At 59.8% G+C, this 10,287-nt stretch overlaps 1 protein-coding gene across 3 annotated transcripts; it reads right to left on the minus strand.

Moving 5' to 3' along the window:
* Window positions 1-305: 305 nt before the first annotated feature.
* Window positions 306-9,159, minus strand: CCDC9B (coiled-coil domain containing 9B). 3 transcript variants are annotated; one of them, XM_025884211.2, is made up of 11 exons: window positions 9,035-9,159; window positions 8,093-8,206; window positions 7,707-7,814; window positions 6,929-7,081; window positions 6,712-6,837; window positions 5,881-6,080; window positions 5,525-5,583; window positions 4,876-4,929; window positions 4,678-4,777; window positions 4,151-4,193; window positions 306-4,067 (listed from the first exon to the last, which is right to left on the minus strand). In XM_025884211.2, the coding sequence occupies exons 1-11, from the start codon at window positions 9,044-9,046 to the stop codon at window positions 3,531-3,533; spliced, it is 1,506 nt and encodes a 501-aa protein (XP_025739996.2). In that variant the 5' UTR covers window positions 9,047-9,159; the 3' UTR covers window positions 306-3,530. The 3 variants fall into 3 exon arrangements, with proteins under 3 accessions (XP_025739996.2, XP_073732900.1, XP_073732901.1); XM_073876799.1 differs by having other exon boundaries at window positions 7,707-7,873; window positions 9,035-9,045; XM_073876800.1 differs by lacking the exons at window positions 8,093-8,206; window positions 9,035-9,159 and adding an exon at window positions 7,471-7,590 and having other exon boundaries at window positions 7,707-7,823.
* Window positions 9,160-10,287: the final 1,128 nt, after the last annotated feature.

Consider the following 10,287-nt stretch of genomic DNA (forward strand, 5'->3'; position numbering starts at 1 on the left):
TGGTGGAGTCCATGAGATTACCGCTGGTGTTAACGGAAGAAACGAGGAAACGCTGAGTTAGGAAAGTTGGTGTGTGGACTTAAGGGAAATGCTGAGGGCAAAGAACACCCCAGTAAGAGCAGGGTCACTTTGTGAGGCCCTTAACTCCAGTCGACTCCCCCAGGTGAATAAAGGACGCTCACTGACCTGGAGGGCTGAGTAGACTTTACAAACCATCCCTTATTTCCCTGAAGTGTACGGACCCCAGTGACGATGAGACCAAAAGAGGAGGTAAAGGAGAAGATCGAAAACAAAGTAGGCAAAGATCAAACCAAATAGCGACTTCCTTTATTCAACACATTTGACTGAGTGCCAGGCTACTGTTCATAGAGTGCCTACTTAGTGAGCGGGGCATGTTTTGCATACTCTTTAATTTTCTTGACAACACTTCAAGGCTGTTACTGGCCCCATTTTGCAGATAAGGAAACTGAGGCTTTGGGGGTTTAAACTCGATCAAGATCACCCAGCTAGCTGATGAGACACCTAGGTTAAGATTCAGTCTGTTGGATTCCAAGGCCCATGTCTATTCCACTCTCCCATGCTGCCAATCCTCCAAAAACATACCTCCCTTGCAATCTGGTCTGCTGCTCCCTTCTGCCCAGGTGACAGGGGCTCAGGACAGAGCTATCTTCTGCCCTCTCCGCCCTCCTTGTTATGAGGCCTTAAGTCAAGCTGTCCTCTCCCTACTCTGCAGGAAGCTTCCTTCTCTGTTCCCCCAGCTCTGTGCCTGGGCTCCTTAAAGCTCTGTCTCATGAAGAGCTTCCCACCTTCGAGGAGAGTCTCATCAGTCGGTTGGAGAGGAGGTTCTGAGAGAAAGTCTCCCAGCCAGGCCTTTAAACAAGGGAGCCAGGAATTGCTACAGCCAGGCTTCCATGACCCTGAGGTTTGTGGAGGGGTATCCCTGCTTCCCTCCGGCTCCATAGCTGGTTCCATCCAAGGGGAGGAGGGTAGCCACCATAGCTGCTGGCTCCCTTATCCTGAAGAAGGGCTCCCCCTTTTTTTGAGGAAAGCTCAGTGATACTTGCCTGGCATTACAGTCTTCCTACAGGGATGATGTCCTGGGCCAGTCTCCACACTCTCCAAGCCCTAGTGACTCCCAGGACATCCTGGGAGAGAAGCCCTCTTTCTCGATAGCCCTTCATAACCCAGCTTTCTCTCCTGCTTAGGTCCTGTTGTGAGGGCTGAACCAGAGTTCCGCCCCAATGCTATATCCCCATCCCATAGTCAAACATACCTAGGCCTACAGTCCCTAATGAAGGCCCATCTGTACAGTTGGTAGCACTGGGGGGTTGGGGAGTAGTTTGTGAATCTTAGAATTCACATTCTTGATCATGATTATTTTTGGAGATAATCTGAATTCAAGGGCTCTGCCTGAATCGACTCTTCCCCAGCTCCATCCTTTGGGTCATGGGTCAAGTCCAGGGTCATGCTCCAAGTGTGGGCAAGAGGAAACTTGAGCTTGGAGTCATTCACCTTTACCTATTCATGTCTCACAGGGGTCTTCTTCCTAAGTGCATAAGAATATTCCCAAGCCTTTTCAAAATTCCTCTAATCAACCCCAAACCAACCTCTTCCACCCCCTTCACCTCGTCCCATTCCCAACCAACTTCCTCATTCCCCACTACAGGAAGTTGGCACCACCCACTCACTGGCCTCTCAAGTGTCTTCCCAGGTGCCTCAGCTTTCCACCCGACCCTGAAGCCAGGAAGCTCCCACCTGGCAGGGGCAGCCCTAGCCGGGTCCCCAATATAGCCGGCAATGAGTCTTCGGAGTCTGGAGTCTGTCTGCCCCTAGCCCTCCGCAGATTCTAGTCCAAACCCTTGCTACTCAACCTGTGGTCCAGAAACCAGCAGCACAGGTGTCACCAGGAGCCTATTAGAAATGCACATTTCCAGGCCCACCACAGACCTACTGAATTAGAATCTGCATTACTCTGCACCCTCACATGTGAGGAGCACGCTGATCTGCTGACAAGACACCCCGTCCTCACGCTTCCTGAGTAGAGAGGGTGGAGGGTGGAGCAGGAACCAGTGAGGAAGCCCCAGCTGTGACCCCACCGTTTAGCCCTCACTGACAAGGGAGCATCCTTGGGGATGATCTAGACACTCCCTAGAGAAGCCAGAGAGGCCGGGGAGGCCCGGGACCCTCAGCCGAGAGGGAGAGCCCCCGCAGGGCCAAAGAGGAGGGGAGCAGAGGGGGCCACATGGGGAGAGCCACACGTGGTGAGGGAGGAAGGGGCACCTGCCTTTTCGAGCAGAGGTGAGATGGTTCTCTCTGGGCTCCTACCACCGTCCCCAGCTCCCGCCAGGCTCTGCCGTGCGGCCTGGAGCTGCGGGATGACTGGGTTTCTCCCTCCCTCTTGCTGGCAGAGTCACCATCGCCCACCGGCCGCACTGCTGCTAGTGGGTGCTCAGGAAATGTTTGTTGAATCGAGAGGAAGCCACAGCTTGTGTGGCGTCTGAATAATTCACCAGCCGTGGGCCTCGGGGGAGGGGTGGGGACGGAGACTAAGTAGGAAAGACGCCTCCTGAAGTTGTACTGAGCTAGAGTCACTTTCTCTGTCCCTTGTCTGAGTCCTCGCTTTGGCGTGCCCGCGGTGCAGGGGAGGTGGTGGGGGGGGAGGAGATGGCAGGAAATGGCCCTGGGTGACCCCCTGCACCCCCTTGATGCTGTCCTGACGGTATACTTGCTGTCTGACCTGGGTGTGGGGGAGGGTATCCCTGATGATGAGCTCACCACCCTCCTGTGGGGAGAAGAGGCTGTCCTCTCCCCACCCCACCCCAGGCCGTTTCAGAGAGGAGCCCTTTCCAGGGACCCTCTCTTTTGTGGAGGAAACCTGAGCTCTGCTCTTCTGTCCCCAGCTCAGTCCCTTACCTGCCGTGGCCTCCCTTCCTTCGAGCCTCAGCCTCCTCTTCCAGAAAGGCTAGAGGCTGCCAGCTGATGGCTGAGATCCCCCTGCTTTGGCCATCCTGGGAGTTTGGGGTCGTGTGTCCCCTGGGTGCAAGGCAGAGGCTGGGGAAGGGGCTCAGGCCTGGACTTGTCCTGCCAGCTACCGAGGCTGCCTGCACCTGAGGAGCCGAAGCCGCAACTGGAAAGAGAAGCCAGGCCTCGGGGGGGAGACAGAGGCCAGGAGAGCCAGGTGCCGAGTGCTTCTAAGCCTCGAGTTCTTGCCATGGCAGGGAAGCTTGTGGCCTCGGTGGCAATGGACCCAGGGCAGGGCTCAACAGCCTCAGAGACCAGGGGTGGCATAGGAATACACCAGGAGCTTTACCTGCAGGTAAAAACACACCTATGCAGGGGATGTGCCCATGAGGGGCAAGGAAGGACAGCTCCTTGCCCTCCCAATGTCACCCCACTAGAGAGTTTGCCCAGCTGCTCAGCCAGACCGCCACAAGCCCCCAGCATCCAGATACTCATCGCACGCAAGGGTCTGCCTGCGTTCTTCCCTCCTTCTCTCCCCAGCCTGGCCCCTGTGCGCCCAGGGGCTTTGCTCAGCATCTTCCTGCAGGGCCAGGCTGTCCTGTCCTGCCTCTCATACCTCCTGTGCCCCTTGCCCTTTGGCCCATTCCTCTGGGGGGCCTGCTTCGTGGTGCCAAGCCCTGTTGGGCCCCAGGCTTGCCAGACTTGTCTTCTCTGGGCTCTAGCGGCCCTGCTCCTTGTGGCTCAGAACAAGTCTGTACTTCCGGCTCAGCCTGGGGGTCACTCCACCCCAGGAGCTGCTCAGAACCATCCGGCGAGGACACAGGGTTCTCCTGGGCCCCGGGCCTTGGAGTGAGCGCACACATACTCTCCCCGGCCCCGGGGCTACTGGCCCCTCCTAGAGAAAGGTCAAGGGGAACCAAGTCAGTGCTTTGTGGAGAGCCAGGGACTGGACTAGCCATGGAGGCTCCTGACCCCCTTTGTGGCCGCCCTGGGGATCCTGGGGCTGGGCTGGTTGGTGGGGCACTTGTGGGTCGGCCCGGCTCCATCCCGCTCTGCTTCTGTGAATGCTCCTCCTGGCTCCGAGTCTTTCTGCTACTTTGGCTTCCCTGAAACGAGACATTGGCCCTGCTGGCTGGCGGATTCAGAGCTCATGTCCCTAGCCCGCCCCATCCTGTTCCCAAGCACCCACCTCTTGGCTCTCCAGCTCCTGCTTGTCTTCCTTCGTTTCCCACCTATGGGAACACAGCACGTGGCAGGCCCTGCTCCCACCCACGGCCCTTCACATCCATGGCTCGGTAGCCAGGGGCCCCTGTTCCCAGGGAGCAGCCAGAGCTAGAACAAGGCCCCAGGCAGCGTCCCTTCCAGCCTGACCTTGTTCCCCAGCCAGCCATTTCCTCTGAACACCACCCACTTTAGCGCCATCCCAGGTCCCCAGATGCTGTTTGTGGCCAAGCCCACAGCACCTTGAGTTCCGTGGGGACTCTGGACGTGTCCCTGCCTGCACCGCCTGGGAAAGGCACACCCAACTTTCCCGGGGGCAAGGCAACTGCTGTAATTACTGCCGGCCTCCCCGCCCCAACCTCATTAACCTGCCTCCAGGCAGCCCCAAGGGCTGGAGCAGGCACCTGCACCAGTGCTGGGCCTGACCTCCCAGGGGCAAGGGAGATCCAGGAAGCCCAGATGCTTCCCCTGATTTTGCCCCCTGCCACCTGTTACCTGCGGGCCCTGCCGGTCAGCCTCTCTGTCCCCCGGGCTTTGCTTCGTGTGGCCGACACCACTGAGGGTCTGCTGGGTTGCCCACCCCGAGTAGTACCACCTGCAAGAGATGGTCCACAAATCAAGGAGAGAAGAGGGTCATGGCAGCCCAGCTCCTTCACCAGCTCGTGCGACCCTGCTCCTTCTCCCCCAACTCACATTTACCATCAAGGGACAGTGGTGGGGGCTGTGACTTCCGGTGGCTCCTGGGACCTAAGTGAGGCAAAGGAAATGGAGAAAGAGTGGGGTGATAAAGGATCCAAAGCAGTAACACCAGTCTTCCAGGACTGGGAAGCTGTCAAGTCTTTTCCTTGGTCCAGGTGTGGGTCTTCTGACTCCCAAAAAGGTCCTGGGTCTGGGGTCAAGGGGGCTGGGTCTCTGTGCTCCCTTTGCCATTCCTGGCTAGGCAGCTGGCGGAGTCTCTCCAGCCCCAGCTTCCTCATGTGTAAAAGCAAGGGGACTAGCCATTCTAAAAGCTCTGTTCCTATAACAGGCCAGGGGCAGGGAAGCGAGCTTTCACCCATGAGGGACCAACTTCAAAAGGATCCCAGTGCAGACTTCCTTGTGAGCCTCCTCCCCAGACCTTCTGGGGCCAGAACCCAGGGCAGGAGCTGTGGGTTTGGAGGGTGGGGAGGTGCCCTGCTCTGATAATGAGGGAGAGGAAGTAAGATGTTCTTCCATGCCTCCTTCCAGTTCCAAAAATAAGTGGCACACCCAGAGACAGAGAAAGGAGAGGAAGCACGGGGTGGGGGAGGGGGCTGTGATAAAAGCCAAGGAGGGGAAGGGGGTGAGGTGGGTCTTGGCTCACCCCTGGTGCCGCCCACCCTGGCCGGACCCTCTTCCTGAGGCTTGCCGGAGTCCTGTAGCCTGTGGAGCCAGAAGGTCAGGCTTCTTTGGGGTGGACACAAGCTACAGCAAGACCCACGAAGCCACTGCCTCCCGCAGCCCCAACCCCAGAACCGACGGCAACAAGATGATGGTGGGCCCAAGAAAATGGGGGACCCGGTGCCCACCTTGAGGCCAAGGCCCCACCACAGGGCCCGGGCAGACCCTTAACCACCCTGGAGAGGGTCCCACCAGCCCTCCAGGAAGCATCCGCAGTTAGTCCTACCCCAAGCCCCACAAGCATGTCAGTCCAACGAGCTGCCCAGCCCTGTCACCCACGTGGGCTTGGCCTTGTCCAGGTCCCATGGGCGGCGCCAGTCACCCTGTGCATCTCTGTGCCTGGCCACGCGGGCCAGGTCGATCTGCTCCCGCTCCTGCTTCCACTGGGCATAGTCCCAGCCCACCTCCACAGGTCCCCCCACGGGCCGGTGGGGAACTGGGCCTGGGACCAGGCCTGGACTCTGGGGCTCCCGAGCACCCTGCAAGGATAAGACACTCAGCACCATGGGGAGGAAGCAGGAAGCCTTGGACTTGGAGTGGAAGTCTGGATATTACCAACCCCCGCCCCTCAAGGTTTTGACGTCCCTGTCTAAAAATGAAATCCGTTCCAGCTCTGACACGTTCGTTCGCCATAGGCACGGTTTCCACCCACTTGTTAGCTGTGTCTTTGGGGCAAGTTACTTAATCTCTCTGTGTATCATTTCCTCACCTGTAGAACGGGGCTAATAATAGTGCGTATCCACTGGGCCTTTGCAGGGGTGTGTGGACAGGCCCAGAGTGGAGAGGCACCCGGCCGCGGTGAGCAAGAGCCAGGACTGGGGGCTGCTGCCACCTAGAGGTCACACCTGGCACATGGCCCACCCCAAGGCCCCCCACCTGCTCGCCGTCAGAGATCCAGTTAGGGTAAGGGGCTGACCTCTGACATACCCTATCAAGGTAAGGCCCACCCAACGTGGAGACTGGCCAGAGAAAGGAAGAAAGGGTGGGAATTCTTGCTGGTGCTGCCTGGGCCATGTCCCCAGAGATAGGGGACATAAGTGACTCAGCTTCTCCGCCTCCCCCAAATGATGACTGCCACTTTCACGTCCCCATTCCCTCTTGAAGATGTACTTTCCGTGCAGAATCCGAGCTGTTGGCCATCTGCATGGAGGGAGTCCGGCCCAAGCCCCTTCCACGTGACCCTTCTGCGCCCTGGTTCCTTGCTCTGGTGGGCTTCTCACTTACGATCCGTTTGGCCTGGGGGTAGGTGGGACGGGCAGTGTGGCACAGCCTCGTAAGAAGAGGCTGCTGGCCTGATTCCTGGGTTTCCCCCGCCCACCCTGCTCACCTCAGCTTTGTTTTCCATGGTCACAGCCAGCTCTACCCGTTCCCCCAGGCAGAAAGTACCAGTGTGGTCCTCTACCTCATCGTCCTCAAGCATCTCATCGGCTGCTCCGGGTCTGAGGGGTCTTGCCCAGTTCCGGCTGACCACCCGCCTGCCCTGCAGAATGAGATGCCGTGCCCTCAGACCACATGGCCAGTGCTGAGCAGGAGCTGGGGACGGAGTCCTCTGGGAGGTTCCCCAGGCTGGGTTCCAGCCCTGGCCCTCCCTGGAATGCCCACAGAGGAGCTGACTCTGTGGGGCATTCACATGCCAGTGGCATGAGGTTATCCAGGGACCGGGGCCACCCCGGGGCCCAAGATGCCACAGCAGCCTGTCATCTCTGAGCTGGGAAATCCAGAGCACTCAGACAATGGGGCTTTGTCCCTCAGACAGTGCTCCTGGCATTCAGCCCCCCTTCTCTGTCCCTCTAGGGTTGGGGGTTTAGGAGTGGCCTGTGATTTGGAGCACAGGTACAGGGCTGTGGGGCCCCTAACTTTCACATTCACCTGGAAAAGGGCATGAGGAGGATTCTATTTGGTGGCCTTTTAGCTGTGGCCCTTTGGGGTCAGAGGGACCGCAGTGGGCTGGGCGGCCTCAGGCTGGGAGCTGAAGGGTGAGCCCCAGAACTGGAAGTGGAGGAAACAGAGAAGCAGGAACCGTTGTCCTTCCCAGACATGAGCTGGGCCTGCGGCACCTCACCACCCTCTCTCCCTGCAGGGGGGGGCGGGGTGGGGGGGCTTACGCCGGGGACCTGGCTGATAGTGACAGTGAGGCCATCGGGTCGGAGGAATTCCGCTGTGGTCACGGCCATGCCCCCCTGCTCCGCCTGCCGCCGGTCTTCCTGGATCTCCTGCGGGAGGGCCCGGGGTCAGCAGAGGCCATGGCCCCCCCAGACGCACACAGACAGGCCTACACAGAGAGACACCAGTGGGACCACCAGGGGGCAGAGGCACCGCATCACAGCGTCCCCGAGAGAGCCTCACAGACTTGCCGAGAGGGACCACACCACCATAACTCTGGCCCCAGGCCTAGCGCCTGCAGGGAAAGACCACGGTGCAGGGGTCTGGGGGTCAGACAGGCAATGCCAACCCAGTCGGTCCCCCCCGGCCCCTGTCACGACCCACTCACCTGGTACCTGCGTAGTAAGGCCTGGTTCTTCTTTCGAAGGGCAACTATCCTCCGATCCAGCTCAGCATCCTTCTCTTCCTGCCTGCTCATGGGTGACTCGGCTCCGTGAGGCCCCTGCAGAGGGCCAGTTGGGAGGGGGGGCGGCAAGCTCCTGACTGCTGGGCCCATCCCTTATCAGGCCCCTAACTTTCCACATTCACCTGAGAAGCATATCCTTACCACGAATGGGCCCCGGCCCCAGAGCTAGGCTCACAAGGGGAGATGGCACGTGGAAGGCCCCAAGGCCCCACCCTCCTGGGCTTCTCTGCCTGTCTCTCTGCCTCCTCAGGGGCTCGGGTCAGGGCCTTATACCCAGGCCTGCAGCTCCCAGCAGTGGGCTGCCCCTCCCCCCGGGCCCCCCAGGGAGCTCCACTGCTGAGCAGAGCCTGGAATGAGAGTTATAAATGGCTCTGGCAGCGGAACCTGCCGTGACTGGGAAGTTGCCAGGGGATTCAGGAGGTCGAGGGGGAGGGGGGGAGCCGCTCAGCTCCCAGGCCCAGAACCACAGGAAAAAGAGAGGCCCCGGCTGTGTCCTGGGCTCCCAGGCCCTGGGTCCCACTCCCCAGGCTTGTGCCCAGCCTGTGGGAAAGAGCTGCTCCCACGAGCCCGGCCTTTCCAGGTCTGGAGAGACAGCCAGTTCCGTGGGCGGGCCCAGCTGGGGAGCCACCCTAAGCAAGCCAGGCCTCTGCCCCGAGACCCCAGGTCTCTCCCTGTCTGGCCGCAGGGTCTCCATTGCAGCCAGTGCCCCTGCCCAGCCCCCCCACCAGCCTAGGCACAGCCCTCGTCCCCCCAGGCCCAGCTGTCCCCAGCTGTCCCCAGCTGCCCCCGGAGTGTGAGGGCCTGGTGTCCCGGCCTCCGCCCCAGCCCCAAGAAGCCCCCCGCCAAAGGTGAGGTGCCACTCACAGCTGAGTGCATGGCAACAGTGGGCACCGAGAGAATTCCAGAGCAGCCCCGGGGGAGCCAGAGCAGGAGGGAAGCCGGAGCGCGGAGCCTCCGGAGCCGGAGCCGGGCCTCTGCTGGCCTCTCCCTGCCGGCTTCACTGCTCAGCACACGAGATCATGTTGTGATTACAAAAGACTCCTCTGGGCTCCCAGCCAGGAATGCGCGCCGCCACCCCCACCCATCCACTCTCAGAGGGCAAGGACCAGGGCGCTGGCCCTGCCCAGCACCTCTCCCAGCCCTGCCCCGGCATCCCCAGAGACACAAGCAGGAACCTCTGTCTGTTGGGCCGAGCCCACACAGGGGGCCTGGCTGCCCCAGGCCCTGCCTTCTCTGAGGCCCTATGCCCAGCCGAGCCCCAGCCTGGACATACCTGCAGATGGACAGGCAGCCAACATAAGCCTCCATCCCTCCCAATAGTGAAGAAAGGCCTACAGGATGCAGCTGAGCCCATCGGCCATCCCAGTCTGAGGACCCCCAACTCAAATGGGCCTCTCTTTACTGTCCTCATCAGCTCAGGTTTAGCTAATTTGGAGGCATGGAGAAGCTTACCTCCCCTAGGCCACCAAATACAACTAGATACCTGAAATAACACCATTAGCCATTCCTTTAGGTTGAACATTGTCTTCCCTGTGTTTTAAAGCACAGCCACTTCTGAGAGGCTCAGCTGTTCAAGTCTCCCCTCGGTGTGCGGAACTGGACCCTTCTGCAGGGCCCATGCTACCGCAGCTCAGAGTCAGCCACCAGCCTTCCCCACTCAGGGTCCTCACTCCGGGCCCTTCCTGGCCTTGCTCTCCACGGCTGGCCTTTCAGCCTCTCCCAGCCCAAGTAAAGAAGCAGGCTTTCTCAGGAAAATCTCTCCCCAGTTCTTCCCAGTACAGCTGAGGCTAATCCCTCTGCCCAGGGGAGCAGCTTGCCTGGTGGTCCCACTCTTGGAGCCTCCAGGAGCTGGAGCTTGGGGTGCTGGGGGGTGTCTCTGTTTCAGGGGTACCTGTGGTCTCTTTTAATAGCTACAAGGCCCCAACCTCCAAGCCCTAAAGGGAGAGTCAGAGGTCGCTGCATCCCCCACATCCCTGATTGACCAGGCCTCAGTTTCCCTAATTCCATGCTCTGTCTCCAGAGCAGAAAGCCCTGCTGCTCTCTCCTTCCTCCCCAGACCAGCCCAGTCAGCCAGGGTTTCAATCTCTGTTCCCCTTGAACCGTGTCTTCCTGCCACC

Source organism: Callorhinus ursinus, unplaced genomic scaffold, assembly GCF_003265705.2.
Source record: "Callorhinus ursinus isolate GAN/ISIS: 27379988/994484 unplaced genomic scaffold, GSC_fseal_2.0 scaffold25, whole genome shotgun sequence".
Taxonomy (NCBI): Eukaryota; Metazoa; Chordata; class Mammalia; order Carnivora; family Otariidae; genus Callorhinus; species Callorhinus ursinus.